The sequence below is a fragment of the Lathamus discolor genome, chromosome 4 (assembly GCF_037157495.1).
Source record: "Lathamus discolor isolate bLatDis1 chromosome 4, bLatDis1.hap1, whole genome shotgun sequence".
NCBI classification, from domain to species: domain Eukaryota; kingdom Metazoa; phylum Chordata; class Aves; order Psittaciformes; family Psittacidae; genus Lathamus; species Lathamus discolor.
Window position 1 is genome coordinate 22,131,213 of NC_088887.1, and position 20,964 is coordinate 22,152,176.

Sequence of the window (20,964 nt, forward strand, 5' to 3'; positions counted from 1 at the left end):
GGAAAAGTGCTAGGCAGGAGCAGTGCCATTACAGATAAGCTTCCAGATTATACACAGCTAGAGATGACAAAAATAGCACACAACTGGGACTGCAGCAAGGCCTGGGATAAAGAATGTTGAAGGAGATACAAGGAAGTCCCTGAGGTTTAATGGCTGAGTAGGAAGAGATGTTAAGAGCTCTAATCACCTATAGTAATTAACTCCCAAGAAGTACACAAGGTTTATTACAGATCTTGCAATGTATAACAAACAAGACGTAATTATTAAGTAGGACAATTCACTCTTAAAAATTGTTACTAATCTTGCTATGAACTGTGGTGAGAGTGAGCAGATATAAAGTATTAATTGCTATGTGATGGTTAATTAGTATATCCTTAGCTTGTGATATTCCTAATTAAAAAAAAAAAAAAAAAGATATTCACTTCAGCAAGATTAATTCCAGGATAAAATACTACTGAGTATGAGGAAGGCATTAAAATTCTGCCTGCCAAAAGCATGTTTGTTAATTCTGGTCCTGGATGAATTTGATCAGTGAAAGCTGAAGATACTCATCTGAGAGAGCTTCCCATAAAATGCTTTTATAGAAGACCTGGTTTTGTAGCCTTCTGATAGTCTGATGATGCTGAAGGGAACAGAAGTGTTTCTGTTGTCTATAAGGGATAGGGGCCTTGAGATTGGTGATTCAGAATGCATGAACCCCAGTTTATATATTGCCATACTCCAGAAACATCGTATCTCAACATTTCTTTCCACCTGTAAAGCTCTTCCTACAAAGTTTGTAGCGACAACTAGTTCTTTTCTAGTGTACTTGGTATCGAGAATGTCAGTAAGGAATCATAACTTCATATAATGGAGGCTCAGTAGCCTGCCTTGGCTCTGTTCTGCAGGGTTATGCATACAGTCATCCTTATCTTCTCTGCCTGAGCATTTATAACCTGTCCTGGATAGTGAAAACTAAATGCATTGCCCTACACAGGCCTGAGCTGTGACAAAATGCGAGCGAGACAAATTTCCTCTTCAAACTTGACCAAAGCAGGGAACTGTAAAGACTGGCTTTTTAGAGTAACACGATCTTATTGCTGTAGTGCAGTTTGGAATTGCTGTAGTTTCATATGTATCACTAAGAGGTTATTTGTGGTTAGAAGCCCATAGTTTAGCAGCAGTGCAGGCTACATACATGCAGTATTGTAAGAGGAAGTTTATTCCTGAAGCTTCTCTGCCTACACTTCTCCTCCACCCCTCAAGCTCCTCCAACACCAGTTTTTTCTTCTTTGCCCAGAGCTCTTCCGTGTCTGCTTTCATAATGTGGTGGTCATCCTTGTGTCGTATAAATTCTGACTTCTAAGTACCCAAAATTCTGAAGAGGTATTGTCTGAAAAATGGGCTTTACTGCTGGAATATGGTGTAGAAAGCTCAAAATCAGGTATCTTTTGAACAATCTGAGTCATGAGTTGGCAGTAGTGTCAGCTCTAGCTGGCTTGCTCAAAAGTTCTTATCTTGGTAACATTTCAACAGTCTCCATCTACATTACATACAAGCAGGCAAACATACCATTTGATTCCAGGTTTATAGTAACTTTATTAAAATTCAAAACTTTCTGTTAGTAGAATTTATCAATTTTAAAAATATAAGGCATTTACATATACACAGATCTCTAGGGCAGAGAGTTACTAGGAGTTTGTGAAATACAGATTCTAGACATGGTTTATTCTTGCTTATTCAGAGAAAAGCAAAGAAAAAAGTAAAACAATTACAGATTTGTTTCACATGAGGGTGAAAGTGAAGTAACCTTTCAGAGTTACACTGAACTATTTCACATCATCCCTTGGTGAGAATATCCATACATCATTGTTGACTGAGCTACTAGTACAATGCTGTGTATAAAAATGGAAGGCCCAAGGATCATCTCCTGAATATTGCACTGATCATGTGGTAGCCTGAAGCATGAGATTACTTTACTGATAAAGGTATGAGCAACCACTAAATTATTTAGCACCTTCTCAAACCCAGCACTCAATGCAAAACACTCTGACCTCCATCAGGATGGAGGTCTACGCTCATTCAGCTCTGTGGAGGTCATCTTCCTCCCTACAGTATGAGAAGCTGTCTGCCATTCACCTATAAATGCTATACTGGTCAGGACAGCAAGGATGAGAAGGTATCTACACTCATTTGTAAATAAATAGTAGCAAGCATTTCAGAAGATAAACAGTGTAACAGAGCCCAGCTATAAAACGAACAAGTCAGCAGACATTCAAACAGTGAAATACTGGTGAGTTTCTGTTTCTTCAGGGATTTTATTGCCAATTAATAAATAGGAATGAAAAGCAAATACTAAGGCTTTATTCTTTGTTATGTACAGCACAGATGATGATTCCATTTAGCTGGCCTTAGATACTTGCCTAGGACAGGATTATTTGCCTTTGATGGCACGTTTTTGGTCTATTTTCTTCATAGCAGTCTGCACCCATTTCTGATTAGAGTTTACGCAGATCTTGATACCTTTTGTGGTTATAAACCTATGGGAAGAAAGAAAACAAACCAGGTGGCCATTAAATTCCATTCTCCAAACCCAGATTTGCTGTTCTTGTTTTTTATGCAGAACGTGAGGAACAATGTGGTAAAACCCTATTACATGCTGGAGTTTGTAGTTGTTAGTTGACATAACAGCAGTTAGCAACATTAGTTCCCTATTTATTGTCATGTGCATATTTATTGACTTTAAAAAAGGGAGCATGGTATTCTGAGATTATATGAAATCATGATGCACATTTACATCACATGTACCTTCCAGGAGCATGATCCTAGATTTGATAAAAATGCATGCTCAAGAGATCAAAAACCAAATACATCTCCTAGCAGGAGTCAGAGTTACCCCAAACTCTACCACATGATCTTTCTCCTTAGCTCAAATCAGTGCAACTGGGCTTCTGACTGCTCCACCCTGACCCCTCACTGAGATATTTTCCCCATTTTCCAGTCACAAAAGATCTGGCTGTTTGTTCATTGAGATTTCTGCCAGTGTCTGTGAGCAGCAAACATCTCCCACCTCTCAGAGGCCCACTCCTCTCCTCACTCCCTCAGCTGTTAGGTGACTGTCTCATGGAAGGGTGATCTGAGCTAGCCAAATTTAGTGAATTGGGCCATGAAGTGTCATTAGATGCCCTTTTTGTTCGCCCCGGTAGTGTGTTTGCTTAGACAAGTCTGAAGGTGAACTGTGCACTGGATACTTACATGGTGGCGTTTACTGGAACTTGTTGCTTTTCATAGCTGACAAGATTTCGGATGTTCAGTTGCCGTGGAGACAGATGTACACAACTGAATCTGCGCATGGGCTGACTTCCAGCACTCCCTGGAATGGGAAAAATAGATAAATGGCAAAGGCAGTCAATACTGTACTGATATTTAGCCACAGTTACTCAGTAAATTATGAATTCCAGCAGATTTCCAGTTGTGGTTAGAACATGAGTGTCTCGTGATGTACAGCCATGAAACCCAGTTATACAGGAGACGTCCAGGTATTTTTTGCCATGCATCCTATCATTTCTGAAGTGTTACTGCTATTTCAGTTAGGATACTAACCTTTGACTGTTCTCCTGAACAATTGTAACATCATTCTGCCCCTAGGGAGTCACTGCTTCCATAGCAGAAAAAGTATTTGGCATCATTCATAATTAGATCTGTATCATCTGCAAGTAAGTGTCCTTATGGAGCAGTGCTTAGAATCGGCACCTTTACGGGGTGGATTTCCAAATGCCATCTGAAAATAAATCAGTAATTCCCCTTACTTTCCAAGTGAAGGAAAGCAAGGCTACTTGTCTCACACTGGGCATCCAAAACTTGTCTCACACTAGACATCCAAAATTAAGAATTTGTTGAAAGGGAGGTATATCTGTCAGAAGACTGAGTGCTTACATACTCTTGCTAGAAGCCTGGTTTCGTAATGATGTGTTACTTAGTTCTCTCTTTCCTCTAAGATTTTCATACATTTCAGGGAAATGCACTGATGATTAACTCATTTAAGTGAGATAAACTATATGTATATGTAACCAGAAGCCTCACTTGCTAGTTTCTGGTTTTCTCCCACCCATCAAAGATTCATTTGAGGAGGCACAGGGGGACAAACAGAACACCGCGGTATTCTCAAGTTTCTTTTTAAAGACTTTATAGAGAAACTGGCTTTAGAGAAGTCCAAGATCTGTTGAGGTAACACTTGCTAAATATAAAACCTGCTTCACATAATCTCATTATCTGTGACCTTTTTTTTTTGTTTGAAATAATTGGAGTAGCTGACAAACACACATCAGCCTTTGGAGAAGCTGTAGCATAGCCTGTGCACAGGTACCAGCAGAGTTGCTAATCCTTGGGATTTTGTTTCCCTGAAGGAATATCTCTTCTGATCTTGCTTTGGTCACAAGCAACACAATGTAGTTTTTTTAGCGATTCATTACCAATATGTACGTTACTGCCTAGAATGGTTTTCAAAATGTGGTGTTATAGAGCTCAAAGATAGTCAAGCAATCCTTAGCAGTGCTAGAAATATTCTTTCTGCTACTCAACTATCTGCAGGGAATACATTCAGGTAATACCAGCAGAGCTTCTGTAAGCCTGAAAACAAAACAAAACTGCTCCACACCTATAACGTCCTTTTTTTCTGGTGGTTTGTTTTGGGTTTTTTATGTTTTGTTTTGTTTTTTGTTTTTATCATTCTTCTTTCTAATCTTCTATGCCTTGCACCGCCCCTCAGTGTGCTTTTTCAGACTTGCTGATATTTGTGGCAAATTATGCAACCTGAAGAATGACATTACAGACTGGCAGTCTGTGATCGAAGCTACATGTTGCTGAGATGAACAGCAGTAGTGTTCATCAACGTATAAGAATGTAGTATGGTGTAGCTGTAGGGGTACTAGGTCAACCTACTCACTGCGTAGCTACATAATCTTGAGAACACTTAGCAGGTCTCGGTTTGGTTTTGGTGTGGCTTTCTGAAGATGCCTTTTCTGTGTGCTTCTCTTTGCATGTTTTTGTGGGTTTGCATATAGCTTGCATGTGAGTATTTTCTGTGATTTTTGTTTGTGTTTTATGTGTTCTTGAATCTGATTGTGTATCAGAAGATGTGCTCATGTGTGTATGTTTTCACATGATACGCATAACCTAACTCAAAAGTCACAGGCCTAAACATCACTGTAGACAAAGTTATATAAAGCATGGCTGGTAAACATGGGTCATCTCTATGCCTGTAAATGGTCTCAAACAAGATGATAAATTGTATGAAATCAGGAAGACAGAAAAGACCTTGTACAAATCCATTGCTCTCCTTTGCAGTTTTTGTTCATAGTTTGCCTGCCTGAACTAAAATATTTGGCTAGAAACAAGCAAATAGGCAATATGTGATACAGAACTGGAAGAACTTTTTTAAACAGTGGCATTAGAGGGATTAAGCCTATATAGCTAGAGAAAGACCAAGAAAAAAAATTATAATAAAAATCCTTATAAAAGTAGCATATCTGGAAAAAGAAAAAAAAAGTACATCTTATTCAAGAAATATTTTGCATAAAATGTTATTAACCTATAGACCTCATTGCTTATATGACATCACTGAGGTTAAAAGACGTTGTGTCTTCAAGATTTCATTATTTTCAGAGAGAGAATAATGCACAGAAACCCTTTAAGTGTTCCAAGCACAGAAACTCTCCTTGCATTAAAGCAGAAGCAAACCTCTAATTGGCAGGACATAGATGAAATTTCCCACAAAGCTGCCTTTCCTGTGGTTCTAACCTGGATTTCTTGTGCATTTTCTTATGAATCAGCTCTGGCTGCGAATGAATCCTGCTCATCAGACCACTGGTGCAATGTGGAGGAACTCCGACCTTCCTCCTGGGTTGTAAACTTACCTTTCACCTCGTGCACAGTGAGCATGCCAAGCCAGAAGATGAGGAGGATAGCCGCAGTGTGGAGTTTCATTGCTGGTGGCTTCTTTGTCACAGCAGGGCCGAAAGTGGCTATTGTCAGCCCTCTTTCACAGAGTTTATATGTTGCCGGTGGTCAGTTCCTGTGTTCACGTTTGGGGCGTCATGGTGGGGCTGACTGGAAGTGGAAAAAATTGAGTGGCAGTACTTTTTCTGGTGACAGAGAACCACCTCCTTTCCCCCGCCCATCCTTCACTAGCCCCCCTGTGAAGGTTTTTCCTGCACAAACCCTGCTGTGGTCGCACTTGCTTCTGTGTTGCAGGTAGGGTTTATTTCAAGCTGCAAAAAGTGAGAGCTCTTGTTCTGTAGTGGAAACTTTATCAAATGTTCCTGTCCCTTCACACCTCCATTTAAGAGCTGTAGCTGAGCTGCACCAGAGAGGCACAGAGTAACTTTCAGAGCAACCTCTTTGACAATGGACCACTTAAAAGGGGAACTCTGAGTTAAAGGATGGTGGAAACAAAAACTCCTTGGCTTTTTCTGTAGTGGTTATAGATGCTTACTTTAATGTGTAGCTTTGGCAGGCTATCACTCCTATTTCCTATGTGTGGTGGAGTTTGTCGAAACTCTTCTTTTTTTCTCCATCATTTGGTATGGCCAAAGCTGATATCACTGCTGGGAAAAGGAAGAGTGAACACACTTTTACATACAGAGCCAGATCCATTAGCCCTCTTGCCAGTCAGACGTAACTAAAATACATGGTTTCAAAGAAGAATGAAGGTTTCTTAAGTTTTTTGTTTGGTTGGTTTTTGTCTGTTTGTTTTGTGGCATGGTCTTTCTAGTATAAAGAATGGAGCCTCTGAAAGTAACCAGGCAAAGAGGCACAATTTATAAGAATGAAGAAAACAGTTCATTGCACTTCTCTGCAAACATGGTGTTGATAACAGGTCTGTCAACTTATTCCAATTGTACCTCTATAAAAATTCTCCTTTTTTTGCTTGTGCTAGTCCTATTACCCAGGTTTAGGTGTCCTTTCTATGTTGCAGTAAAGTGGTTTGAGTTACTGGACAACATTGCTGCATAGCAGTGGTTTTAGCACCTGCAAATATTTTCCAAGCAAGCTGTGGACCTCCAGACCACCCACGAAGCAGCACCTGTCCCAGCGTCATTGTCCAGAGCCTCTGAGCAGAAATGTCCTCTCATGCTTTACACTCTGGAGCCTGGTAGAAAAAGACCCAGGGGGCCTGGTGTTGACGGGTAAGCACCAGGCTGCCTGATGCCTGAGACTGTGACACAGTGATGCAGATAGCTGTCAGGGCAGAGCCTCGAGCAGGTGTCCCTCATGCAAGTCTGAAGTTTCCCCTGCTCTTACCTCCAGGCCTCACCTCAGCTGGTTAATTCCAATTTTCCAAATTCTTAATAACATCAATGTTAATTGCTTTGCATGGGGAAACACAGCATGTGGAAGTTAGTTGCCTAAGATTCCTCAGGCAAATTAAGATTGAGCTAAGAACTGAGCTATAACACTTGACTCCTAGGCTGTAATAGCTGGTCTGTAACCCCAGGAACAATCTGCAGGTCTTGCAGGTAGAGAAGATGCTGCTTGGTTCACTTGTATATACATGCACTTTCTTTGCTCCTTTTAGTTTGACTCTCTCATCTTACATATACCATGCAACCTAGGAAAAAAGCAGTGGCAAAAGTAAACATTAAGCAGGTGTAAGGCACTTGCTGCTTTCCCTGAATGCCTGCTAAACCCACTTGCAACCCTAATAAAGTTGCAACAAAATGGTAGCCAGAGCTTCAACCAAAGCCCCTAAAGAACGTGCCTGATGCCTCACAGGGGAGTAACCATACCAACCTCAGCAGCACTACTGGGAATTCTGTCTAGTTTGTGGCCAAGCAGCATAGCAGACTTGTGTTTTGCTGAACACTACCTGAAATCACTCCTTAAATGAGATGTTCTAATTTTTTGGTACGTGTCAGCTTTGAGATGCAAGATAGCAACTTTGCCATTGATGCTAGAGAGAAGGTGTCTCCCCATTAAGAGAAGAGATGCTCCCCCACTTCTGCTCACTGATATAGTATGTACATGTATGCATACAGTCACTGTCTACAGCTTTGAGTGGAAGAGTCACGAGCTGTATTGAGCATGAGCCAGCTGAGAAAAAGTCAGTCCTTCCAACAGAAGCTTTGTGAGTTGTAGATTCATCATAGAATCATAGAATAGTTAGGGTTGGAAAGGACCTTAAGATCATCAAGTTCCAACCCCCCTGCCCTGGGCAAGGACACCTCACACTAAACCATGTCACCCAGAGCTCTGTCCAACCTGGCCTTGAACACCACCAGGGATGGAGCATTCAGTTTCCCTGGGCAACCCATTCCAGTGCCTCACCACCCTTACAGTAAAGAACTTCCTCCTTATATCCAATCTAAACTTCCCTTGTTTAAGTTTGAACCCGTTACCCCTTGTCCTATCCCTACAGTCCCTAATGAAGAGTCCCTTCCCAGCATCCTTATAGGCCCCCTTCAGATACTGGAAGGCTGCTATGAGGTCTCCACACAGCCTTCCCCTCTCCAGGCTGAGCAGCCCCAACTTTCTCATCCTGTCAACCTTGAGGTGTCCTTAGAAAGCCTGTTGCTTCTTCAGTTTTCCACCACTCTTAAGGTGGGATGAAAAAAATTGCCCTGTGATAAGTTTTTCCCCTCTGTAGTTCTTGTTTGCTGTGGCCTTCTAGGCTGTTGTTCTGTGTAGCTAGCTTATGTTCAGTGAAGTCTGTGTTTTGGAGGAGTTTTGTGGGCTGGAGTCCTACAACCCTGTCTGTGGAAGTTGGGTGATCTCCCATGTTCTAATATTGGTATAAGGCTCATTTTGCATGTACCCTAACACCAGTGTGCATTGTCTCTGTGCTATGGCAAAAGCTTAGTGCAAGATGATCAGTTGTATAGCCTTTCTGTTTTCCCGCTGCTAAGTCATACTGAAAAGATAGCTAGTAAGTGTCCAAAGTATGTTCCTATTACTGTTTCTCAGCTCTGGTTAAGCTGAATGCTAATGATACTTGTCCTGGGGCTTGACTGCCTCCTTGTATGGCTCACTCATCACAAGCTGCTTTCAAAGCATTCTGGAGTAAAGTGATAATTTGCAGCTTGTGATACATCCACAGACAAAATGGGTGGTATGATTATGGAATTGTATGGAATTAAATGAAATATTTGTTAAATAAAATTATGGAATATTATTATGGATCTGTTTGTAAAGCCTGAATTCTGGGTAAAGATGGCTAACTTTACCATGATGCTTCCCATGCCCTTGGCTGCAGGTACAATGTGTGAGCCATGAGAATTGCCCCTTCTCCTCCCCTCCACATCCCGTGTTTAACACATGTGCTCTTTGCTGAAAGAAAGCAGGTCCAGACAGCAGATGTTGTAGGTATGGATGTATAGTTGTATCAGTGTTTAACCTTTGCAGGCTGCTTGCGTGCAGAAAACCACAGGCTTTGATTTAGTTTCCTGGGCTTCCACTACATCATGGTGACAGGCTGGGACACACAGCCCTTGGAGAGGACAGCAACAGGAAGCTCAAGGAGCTCAAAACTCGAAGATGTGCTGGCAGGTCACTGTCACTTTTGAAGAATAAATCAGGGCATTCAGTGACTTTAAGAAGGGACTTAAGAACCTCATCTTAGATCCATCTGTATCCCTGACAACTGTTTTTAGGGTGGGTGATGTCATTCTCAGGAGGTGCATGTCTGTCTCTTATTATCTACAAAAGCAGTATTCGCATGTATCTTATGCCAGACATGGTAAGTGAGTGAAGTTAGGTGGGATAAATCTAACCCTAATGTATTCTGGGTTTGTGTTGTTTCTTAACAGTTGGAGTACTGGTTTAAGAATTACCAGGAAGTGACATCCAGCTGTGATCTCCACCCCCATATATATATATATATATGACTTTCCTTCTCCCCATTCCTCTGTGTCACCTTTGCTCCATAGATTTCCTGCTGATTTCACAGGTAAGTGAAATAGCAGTTTATATTAGTCTTTTTCATTCCTATTGTAATGGAGTAGAAACAAATACTTTCTGGGTGCTCACATCACAGCTGAGAGACGACTTTCAATATAATTTAATCACTTAAATCCCATTTGTGTTAACTGCTCTGTTTTGTGCTGGTTTTGGCAGAACTCCTCCTTTAGAAACATAAGCCTACTAACAATTCTTTCTCTGAATCATAATAGAGTTTTTGCTTGTATACCATATGCTTCCACTACCATACTGCCAGCTCTTCCTGCCAGCTTTTCCCTGGTTCTGCTGACGTGCTCCTCCCTTGATGTCTCATGTGCTCTTAAATAAGTTAGTTGTATCAAAATCTTTCCTTACTCATCCAACTTGTAGCATTCAGATCCATAAAATTAGACTGAGAATGATTTGGTTTGAAAGGGACCTTGAACCAAACATATAAAGGCTACTCTACACTCTAGTCTACAGTTAGCTGTATGCAGCCATGTGCCTGTTTTGTTGATGTTTTAAGCTGACTAGACATGAATGTAGTATTCTTTGGTCTTTCTCTCATTCAGTGTTGTTTTGTTTTTCAATGAGTCTCTATGCAGTCACCCAAGATTTTACAGGAGGAAGACTCTGATCCTAATCTTGGTCTTGTGCGTTTTGGTTCTTTATAAGGTGCATAGCAGGAAGCTGGCTAAGCACTGTGAAATGCTGTTACTGCAGAGAATCACAGAGGTCACTATAGTTGAGTTCAGTGAAAGTATCTAAATGCTGTACATGCTGAAACAGGAACCAAATACTTTTGGGAATTTGTGAAGTATTCTCAGCCCATCCTATTGCTTTTTTTCCTTCCTTGTTCTGTTTTGTTGTTTGCTTGTTTTGTTTATTTTTCTGCTTTCTCTTCCTCAGATCTCATGTGAAACAGAGAATGCAGATTTTGTTTAGCACTTCCTCCTGTGCACTCCCTATCTGTAGGATCAGGGATGTGGGAACCAAGTCTTACCATGTTAGTCTTCAGGAGAAGCATCAAGCCTATTGTGTGATGAATAAACATATTTCTTGGTTAACCATGGATAGGCAGTGTCTGTAAGGCACTAGAGATGGGAACCAAAATGCTGCTTCTGGGTAAACCTGAGCTTTCCTTAGAAAAATGAAGAAGCTCAGATGTTTATGTTTTCTCAGTGGAGAACAGTTTTCAACTGTATTCATGCTTTGGAGAGAGCCCATGCTTTTGGAGAGAGCCAATCTATATGCATTTGGATTCCTTTGCTCCATCACAGGGAATATGTTGAAGAGCTAAGATTGTTATGGGAAAGGGGGAGTTACAGGAATGAGAACACACATCAGTGATATGCCTCACTCTCATCTATTGTGCATGTGCTATTATTTACAATTACACAGACTTTTTCTTGTCACTGCCATTAAATACTTTTGCAGTCATGTCATTTTAATGCACCTTTTAATGGACGGGGGGCTGTGTAAAACAGAATCAGAAATAAACCAGCAGGTTCCAGGTAGCAGGACGAGTAACCCTGGATTCAACTTTCAGTCCTTTATCTGCTAACTTCTCCTGCCTCCACCCAAGAATTACTCTAACTCTTCAGCATGTGTTTTCATGTGCCAGAGAGATTCATGCGTGTTCTCTGCGTGCGTGTGGCTGCCTAGTTTGCATGTGTTGACTACCCCTGTTCTGCTGGCTTTTCCCCACAGTGGAGGCACTGTGTTGAGTCTCTATCCTGTTCAGTCACTAGATTTGGGAAAAATTGTAGGGATTTCTGCCTTTTGTTTAGCATTGGTTGGGCAGTGGACTAAAAAAAAAAAAAAAAAAAACCACAACAAAAATTTAAGGGAAGGCAGATGAATAATGCAAAAATCCTTTTTTTGAAAATGTCACCTTCTTGAACTTTCCAAAAGGGAATCCTTGGGGTTGATTTTTCCATTTTTCCCCACATAGTTGATTTCTAATAGATGCATGTGTTTACAAAAAAATTATGCTTTATGCATTTTCGATAACCAAACATTTATGAGGGCTTATGATAGAGTTTTACATATTGGACAAATTTTAATTTGCTGTTATGATGCTAACCCCTATAGCTTCCAGGGAAAAATTAAATAGAGAAGGTAGGAACTGATCATTGCAGAACCTTTGCAGGAGAGATCCACAGGTTTTCTTTTCCAATGAGCGTATTTTTTTCTTCCTTCAAAGAGTTACAGTAGCCTGTGGAGTAGGTACTTTTCTACTTCACTCTCAGATGGAGAACCATCACACTTTCTAACCACGGCACTGGTTACATTGTCTAGCTTCACACTGGTTACCATCATCTGACAACTTTGGGCCACATCCTGTTCCACAGAGTGTTAGGGAACTTATTAAAGCTGATCACAGCACATGATCCTCATCTGCCCTATGGAATGAAGCGTGGTGCTCATGCAGCTGTACCCTTAAGCAGATGCACACTGAGAAGTGTTTTCCTTTCATCTGGCCTTCATATTTCCTTAGCCATTTGCACAGTGAGCCCATAACAGCAGGAGAGTCACTGTTGCAAATGAAGGCTTAAATGAGAGGGGCAAGGAAAAAGGAGCTCAGCCTACAGGGGCCTGCAGCAAACACCCACTCTTGAGAATGTTCCACTCTGAACTTTCTAAAAGAGTCCTTGGTGTTTATTAATTCTGTAGGGTTCTCCTTTCACAATGACTATGAGTTTGGAGTATGTGTTGGACAAATGCATCAATCTATATTACTCGCCAAGCTCACTGCAGTGTGAGCTTAATGCAATGTGGGAGGCAAGAGGGCTTGGGAAAATTCCCCCCTCCCCCCTCAAGTTAGCATTCATTTTATTCTTTGCCATTTCAGAGATCAGGCTGTGACGGTTAAATGCTGTTTCACTTTTCCTTTGCAAGCTACTTTTATCTTTCTCTGAGGGCTGTAGCCTCCCCGTATAGTGTCTAAGACAGCAATAAATTAAGAGCTCCCTCCCATGGTTATCATATTTCTTGCACTTCAGCTGGTTTGAGCATGGTCATGGACCACTATATTCTCCCCACTGCCACCCCTCCCATGGTTCAGTGTGGCCCCATGTGCAGCCCTCCAGCCTCTCTAGGAAAGCATGTCCAATGTGCTGAATGTCCTTGCATAGCACATCTCTCTTCTGAGGTTCTCAAAAACTTGTAAGAGTACTGGAAAGTATAATTAGCTCTCCCATCACAAAAGAGGAAACAAAAAAATACTGTGCTGTAGCAATGCACTGTTCCTCAAATGGGGTGTGAAGAGGGCATTGTAGCTCTCCAGCACTACTCATCTTGGCTGAATTCCTGTGCTCTTGTCAGAGGATAGAGCTCTGTTGTAAAATAAACTGTATGGCCTAGGTCTCATAGGCATTAGAAAACAGGTACCGTGAAATAATTAGGAGTTAGCCTGTCACCTTGAGTTAGCAGTAACATTTTTCAGTGGCAATTTGCTGAGGTTATTAATGTTTAGGTAAGATTTGTATGTATGTTTAATTGTTTGGCAGTGAAGCCCGCAGGAGGCATGCAGATCTGGTGCTCTTTGCAGAACTGCAGGAGTCCCCTCACAGAGAACTGGAGCTGGGAAGTTTGGAAACTCTTTGGCTCTGTGTCTAAATTTATGCTGCAGTCCTTCCATCAGAGACTTGGCTGAGCCTCATAATCGTGATTTGTTCTTCAGCCTCAGAACACTCTCATACTCTCACCTGGTCTCTTCTATGCCCTGTGACTAAATACATCTCATTCCTATGTTTTTTATTGGTGGGGAGCACAGCTCCCATTGCAAATCAACTTGACAGTTCATTAGCTGGATCAGGGTCCAACACTGCCAGATTTCTCTCAGCTCTTGTGTGTCCATTTGCTTCTTCTCTGAGTGGGGTGAGACAAGGTGAATCACAGAGACTGTTCCCCCTTCCTTCAGACCTTGGCTTGTAATGTAGCTAGGTTCTGCAGGGAGTATGGGCTGTGTTACACTGCCACTGTGCCGTCCTACTACAAGGACTCACCACCTCAGTGTATAGCAGGTAAGAAGAAAGAAAAGGGAGGGAATGTATAGCTTCCAGAGAACACTGTAATTGGCAGTGGACAGGGGTAGCTGCAGTCTGGTCCATATAAGTCATGGTCTTTAATGGGTCATCTACCCCCTCATTACCTAGTCTCTACTGATTTAAGTTTTAGCTTAGGGAAAGAAAAGATTGAAAGGTGTGCCATGAACAGGTCTTAAACCTGGTAGAATTAGCTAGCCTGAGGAACTAGGGGAAAATAGAGATAGCAAAGAGGAGAAATTGGCAGGCAAGTGTTAAGCCTCCTCTCCCTGGACAGAAGTGTTGGAAGAAGGAGAGAAGAGGAGGGAATGTCAAGGATTTAGAGTCTTGGTTGCCTTGGGGAAATGCAGCCTAATAAAAATGGATTTCAAGGGCCACTTCCGCTGGCTTATTTTGTTGCGAGGACAGAAACTGGATGTTGTATGCCGTATTGTGAACACCCCTCATTCTTCCCAGTCAGGGACCAGAGAGACTGATCTTGGTCCTGTCCTGGCCTGCTGGTACCTCACTGCCAGTTTAGAAGGAGGTATCTTTTCCCAGCAGCTATTCTCTGCAGCAGCGTTTGTCATGCAGATCAGGCTATGTGGATCAGGCTAGGTTCTTTCAAGTGTGAAAAAGATCTTGAAACCATTTCCCCTTAGCAGACCTTTCCTTGCAGCTATTCAGTTTCAGCTGACTTTGGGCATGACCTTGCTTAGGCATCTTCAAAGCAGGGGGAAGGAGGATCAAGTTCAAACAGGTGAGAATCAGGTTTTGCGCTTTCATTATCCTGATGGCTGGTTTTGCCTTGGAGGCTTCTTGCACTCTGGTTGCTCTGTGTGGGTAGCTCTAGCTGGAGCCCAGAAAGGCTGGAGACTGGTGAGGCAGAACAGATGTGGTTAAAAATCAGCAGAGTGTACCAGCCAGAGATAATGTACCATGCTCTCAGAAAGGGAGAGAAATGGCTCTCGGTGCTGGTTTGTTCGTGTAACAATGGCTGATTGTGAAGCTCTCTCTTTTACTGGCTGACTGTTCAGGAGCATCTACTTTTGCATTTTGCACATCAGACCCTGCAGTGCTGGGAACTCTGAGCAGCAAAAGGAAGTTCTCTGGGCTGCTTCTAAGGGGTGTGGACATAGGACTAAGGAAAGCCTGACAGTGGATTTGGTTTCATTGTGTGGAGTCTGTTTCCCAAGGGCAAGTTTTTTAGGGGTGAGCATGTGGAGAGGGTTACAAATCACTGCACTTGAATGATTCTAATTTCTAGGCCAGAGCATGGGCAGCTATTTGATTTGGGCAGAATAATAAAAACAATGATCTTACTTCTGAATGAACTGGGTGACCTATGCTATCTTTATAGATACTTCTAAAGCCTCTTTCATCATAGGCTTGACCTGCCCAGACGAGGTTTTAGTCATTCCCCTCAATATGATGAGATCAGTCCTGCCTAGTGCAGTGTGGGCAAGGGAACACAAGAAGAGCACTTACACAAAGTGCAAAAAGGGTTGCATGTTTTTTGTCACATCTTCTATGTGATGCATGGATTTGTCCCTCTTTTACATGACCACTAAAGGAATTGGAAAGAAAAAAAAGATATTCAGCTGGAGCAGAGCAGAAAAATTATTTGTATCCTCCAGAATCCCAGAATCCCAAGGGCTGGAAGGGACCTCAAAAGATCATCTAGTCCAACCCCCCTGCAAGAGCAGGGTAACCTACAGTACATCACACAGGAACTTGTCCAGGCGGGCCTTGAATATCTCCAGTGTAGGAGACTCCACAACCCCCTTGGGCAACCTGTTCCAGTGCTCTGTCACTCTTACAGTAAAGAAGTTCTTCCTGATGTTAACGTGGAACTTCCTATGCTCCAGTTTACACCCATTGCCCCTTGTCCTATCACTGGATATCACTGAAAAAAGCCTAGCTCCATCATCCTGACACCTACCCTTTACATATTTGTAAACATTGATGAGGTCACCCCTCAGTCTCCTCTTCTCCAAGCTAAAGAGACCCAGCTCCCTCAGCCTCTCCTCATAAGGGAGATGTTCCACTCCCTTAATCATCTTTGTGGCTCTGCGCTGGACTCCTTCAAGCAATTCCCTGTCCTTCTTGAACAGAGGGGCCCAGAACTGGACGCAATATTCCAGATGCGGCCTCACCAAGGCTGAGTAGAGGGGGAGGAGAACCTCTCTTGATCTACTAACCACTCCCTTTCTAATGCACCCTAAGATGCCATTTGCCTTCTTGGCCACAAGAGCACATTGCTGGCTCATGGTCATCCTCCTATCCACCAGGACCCCCAGGTCCCTTTCCCCTTCGCTACTTTCCAGCAGGTCAACCCCCAACCTGTACTGGTACATGGGGTTGCTCTTCCCCAGATGCAAGACTCTACACTTGCCCTTGTTGAATTTCATCAAGTTTCTCCCCGCCCAACTCTCCAGCCTGTCCAGGTCTCGCTGAATGGCAGCACAGCCTTCTGGTGTGTCAGCCACTCCTCCCAGTTTTGTGTCATCAGCAAACTTGCTGATGGTGCACTCAGTTCCCTCATCCAGGTCATTGATGAAAATATTAAACAGCACCGGTCCCAGCACCGACCCCTGAGGGACTCCACTAGTCACAGACCTCCAGCTAGATTCTGCGCCATTGACCACAACTCTCTGCCTTCTTCCTTTCAACCAGTTCTCGATCCACCTCACTACTTGATCGTCAAGCCCACACTTCTTTAGCTTATCTATGAGGATGCTGTGGGAGACAGTATTAAATGCCTTACTGAAATCAAGAAAAACTACATCTACCGCTCTACCATCATCCCTCCACCTAGTGACTTCCTCATAGAAGGCTATAAGGCTGGTCATACATGACTTCCCCCTCATAAAACCATGTTGGCTGTTCTTAATGACCCCCTCGTCCTTGATATGCCTAGTGATGGAGTCAAGAATAAGTTGTTCCATCACCTTTCCAGGGATGGAGGTAAGGCTGACCGGTCTATAATTACCCGGGTCCTCCTTCTTGCCCTTCTTATAGATTGGTGTGACCTTTGCCATCCGCCAATCCTCAGGCACCTCGCCCATTTCCCACGACTTACCAAAGATGATGGAAAGTGGCCTAGCAATGACCTCCGCCAGCTCCCTCAGCACCCGTGGGTGCATTCCATCCGGACCCATCGATTTACAGATGTCCAGATTGCATAGCTGATCCCTAACCCAATCCTCATCTACCAAAGCAAACTCCTCCTTTGTCCTGACTCCTTCTGGGGCTATAGAAATCCAGGGCCCTCGGGGAGAGTCTGCAGGAGTAAAGACAGAGGCAAAGAAGGCATTCAGCACCTCTGCCTTCTTTATATCCTCTGTCTCCAGGGCACCCACTTCGTTCAGCAGTGGGCCTATATTGCCTCTTGTGTTAGTTTTATTTGCTATGTATTTGAAGAAGCCCTTTCTATTGTCTTTAACCCGACTAGCAAGATTGAGTTCCAAGGAGGCCTTAGCTGTCCTAATTGCCTCCCTACATCCTCTAACAACTGTCCTATATTCCTCCCAAGCGGCCAGCCCCTCCTTACATAATCCATAGATTCTCCTTTTCCACTTGAGTTTGCCCAGCAGCTCCTTGTTTAACCACGCCGGTCTCCTAGATCCCTTACTTGATTTCCTACTCATTGGGACGCTCCGATCCTGAGCTTGGAAGAAGCCGTCCTTGAATGCTAACCAACTATCTTGAGCCCCTTTACCGCCTAGTACACTTTCCCATGAGACTTCCCTTAGCAGTTGACTGAAGAGGCCAAAGTTGGCCCTTCGGAAATCCAGAACTGTGGCTTTGCTGGGTATTCTATTCCTCCCACACAGGATCCTAAACTCCACCATCTCATGGTCACTGCAGCCAAGGCTGCCATTGACCGTCACCGCTTCGACCAAACCCTCCTTGTTGGCGAGTACTAAATCTAGCAGCGCTGCTCTCCTAGTTGGTACGTCCACCATTTGCATTAAGAAATTATCATCAATGCACTCGAGGAACCTCCTAGACTGTGAATGACTGGCTGTGTGAGTCTTCCAGCAAATATCGGGGTAGTTAAAGTCCCCCACGACGACTAAGGCATGTAGTCGTGAGGCTACTTCCAGTTGCCTGTAGAAAGCCTCATCAACTCCTTCGTCCTGATCAGGAGGTCTATAATAGACCCCCACAACTGTATCACCCGTGCCAGTCTGCCCCTTGATTCGTACCCACAGACATTCCACTTGCTCCTCATCCGACCCCGGACAGAGCTCAATACATTCTAGTTGCTCTCTCACGTAAAGAGCAACTCCACCACCTCGCTTCGCTGACCTATCTTTCCTAAAAAGGACATAGCCATCCATGACCACATTCCAGTCATATGAACTGTCCCACCATGTCTCTGTAATTGCCACTAGATCATAACCTTTAGCCTGCACACAGACTTCTAACTCCTCCTGTTTATTCCCCATGCTGCGTGCATTGGCGTACAGGCATTTCAGGGAGCCAGTCCTAGTACCCTTTTCCCCCTGCGGGACAGGGTCTAAAAAGCTATCCTTTCCCACAAGTGAAACAAGAGATTGATAGTCCTCCTTAGCCCGCCATCCTTCAATCCCTAGCATGTTCCTCTTGGGCTTGTCCCCAACAGGCCCAGTTAAATCCCCTCCCCCCTTCATAACTAGTTTAAAGCCCTGTCAATAAGCCCTGCTAACTCCTGCCCCAAAACCCTTTTTCTTCTCTGGGACTGGTGCATCCCACCTGTCACCAGCAAACCAGGTGTCCCATACAGCAGCCCGTGACTGAAAAACCCAAACCCCTGCCTTTGGCACCAGTCACGTAGCCATACATTAACCTGCAGAGTCTTCTTATATATCCCTTCACCCTCGCTTGCAACAGGTATGGAGGCAAACACCACTTGCGCTCCAGACCCTTTAACCAGCCGTCCCAGGGCCCTGAAGTCTCTCTTCAGTGCCCTTACGTTCCTCGTAATAATTTCGTCACTGCCAACCTGAAAAACCAGCAGTGGATAGTAGTCAGACGGCTGCACCAGTTCAGAGAGCTTCTTTTTAACATCTCTAATCCGAGCCCCAGGCAGGCAGCAGACCTCCCTGTGGGGTGGATCCGGTTGACAAATGGGCCCTTCTGTTCCCCTCAGAAGGGAGTCACCCACCACAATTACTCTTCTTTTCTTCTTGGTTGGGGAAGTTCTGAGGTATGTGGGTGAGTGACTAGCCCTGGGTGACTCACTAGATAGATTTGCCTCACCATCTCCATTCACCTGGCCCTGAATTTCCAAGACCTCGTACCTGTTATTCAAGGGCAATTGGGAGGGAGGAAGGGATTGTGAGGGTTTTCGCTTACCTCTCCGAGGAGGCACCTCCCTCCATCCATCCTTGTCCATTAAGCTCTCTCCTTCTGTCTGATGGTAGGAGGGAAGGGGATCCATAGGTTGTTGAACCACTTCCCTCTGCCCTTGCCTTAGGGTGTGGTTCCACCAATCTATTTCACTTTCACACTCTCTAATGGCTCTCAACCTTTCTACCTCCTCCCTCAGTTCAGCCACCTGCCTGAGCAGGTCATTTATTTGCTCACAGCGAACACAAGCAGTGTCACTGGCTCCCTCCAATACAAGTGCCAGGCTCAGACATTCACTGCAGCCAGAGACCTGCACAGCTGCATGCCTGCAGGAAGGCTCAGTCTGGATACCCACATTAGTACTCACTACAGCTTTCGATCGTGTTGTAACCATGATCTATCCGGTCAATCAATCCGTCTACGTCTCTCAGCACCCCTTCCCCCTCCTGTACTCCAGGCGAGTCCTCTCGATGAGGCGGTTGGAACGCTTCCCTGCCCGCGCAAACTGCCTCGACCCTCTGCCTCGACGCTTCTCTGTTTGCCGGCCCTGTTCGCCGCGCTCCCTGGGAAGGTTTTTTAGCCACTCCCAGCTGGTGCCGCTCCTCCTGGCTCCGCCCCCTGTGAGTCAGCCCCTCGCGGGAGCTGAGCTTCCCTGCTTTGCTGTAATTGTTAAACAGTGAGCCTTCCCCAGACCATCTGGGTTATGTGATTGGGTTCAAACTAACAACAACCTGTCTATCCAAAGTTATCCATGCTTTTACATCTTGGCACTTCAAAATCCTTGACCCATGGGATCAAGGGTACTTTTCAGCTGTTAATTTGTTCATGTTCAGAAACAAGAAATGTTGGCTTGTGAAAGCTTTTAAGCACATCTGGAACCTGATCTGGATTAAGCTGAGGAATATTTCTGAAAGTCTGCTATAGTCTATGTTATGAAAGAGTAAATAATATTCCCTACTGGAAATATGAACTGGTGAGGTAAATGAAGCTCCTGACTTTGTGAGGATCACCTGGGACATTTCTAAAGGCTTCCTGTCTCTGTTACCCTCTGTTTCACACCTGGGGATTCAGCTCGCGTGCAGGGATGACACCTCTCTGCCCTTCCAGAGGGGTTGCACAGCAGGTTCTTTCCAGGCAGGTTTTGGTTTTCCTTCCTGTCTGGCAGTAGGTTCGATTGAGAGATTCCACACCGTGTCATTGCAGTTGTCCTTTATGCAAAGAAAGAGGCTTGTCTTTTTTGTTTCAGAAAGCATTACAGAAGTATTCTGAAAATCTGGGTTTGTGTGTGTACTTCCGATTTCCTCTTGTAACCCCTTGCATGCTGCTTATATTGGCTATATCCGCCCAGTGAGGATATCGTTACTTTCTTCTTTTCTTTTATTTAAAATATATGCTTTTAAGAGATTTGGGTACATGATAACCAACTTTTTCAATCCTGAACTCCTAGAAGCCAAATCACGAGGTTAAATTAAAAAATCATGTCACTTTTTCCATCAAAGGAGAGATTTCCTTTTCTGTGCTGAGAATTTGGAGTATTCAGGGGTGTGCTCATGTGATCAGCATTTTCTTCAAGATCTTGCAGGAAGGATTTATTTCCCCTGGAATGTAAAGCACAAACCAAACCCCCCTCTTCCATGAAGGACTGCGTGCTCACCTCCTGGGTGAGTAGGGAAACAAAGCTAGGAAA

At 43.8% G+C, this 20,964-nt stretch overlaps 1 protein-coding gene across 7 annotated transcripts; it reads right to left on the reverse strand.

Annotated features, from left to right (window-relative positions):
• Positions 1-1,565: 1,565 nt before the first annotated feature.
• Positions 1,566-19,802, reverse strand: LOC136013168 (lymphotactin-like). Of its 7 annotated transcripts, none has more exons than XM_065676639.1 (5): positions 19,645-19,802; positions 6,473-6,584; positions 5,895-6,087; positions 3,235-3,352; positions 1,566-2,519 (listed from the first exon to the last, which is right to left on the reverse strand). In XM_065676639.1, exons 3-5 carry the CDS (start codon positions 5,962-5,964, stop codon positions 2,414-2,416), a joined length of 294 nt encoding a protein of 97 aa, XP_065532711.1. In that variant the 5' UTR covers positions 5,965-6,087; positions 6,473-6,584; positions 19,645-19,802; the 3' UTR covers positions 1,566-2,413. The 7 variants fall into 7 exon arrangements, with proteins under 7 accessions (XP_065532711.1, XP_065532713.1, XP_065532715.1 ...); XM_065676641.1 differs by having other exon boundaries at positions 6,473-6,581; positions 19,633-19,802; XM_065676643.1 differs by lacking the exon at positions 19,645-19,802 and adding an exon at positions 19,284-19,441 and having other exon boundaries at positions 6,473-6,581.
• Between the last annotated feature and the right edge of the window lie 1,162 nt (positions 19,803-20,964).

What these genes read in the sequence shown, in the direction of transcription:
- LOC136013168 (XM_065676639.1), bottom strand. Translation starts at nt 5,964, where the DNA reads ATGAAACTCCACACTGCGGCTATCCTCCTCATCTTCTGGCTTGGCATG. An exon ending in CACTGTGCACGAGGTGAAAG is followed by an intron (nt 3,353 to 5,894) that starts GTAAGTTTACAA and finishes TTCCCATTCCAG; the next exon opens with GGAGTGCTGGAAGTCAGCCC. An exon ending in GTTCCAGTAAACGCCACCAT is followed by an intron (nt 2,520 to 3,234) that starts GTAAGTATCCAG and finishes TTCTTCCCATAG; the next exon opens with GTTTATAACCACAAAAGGTA.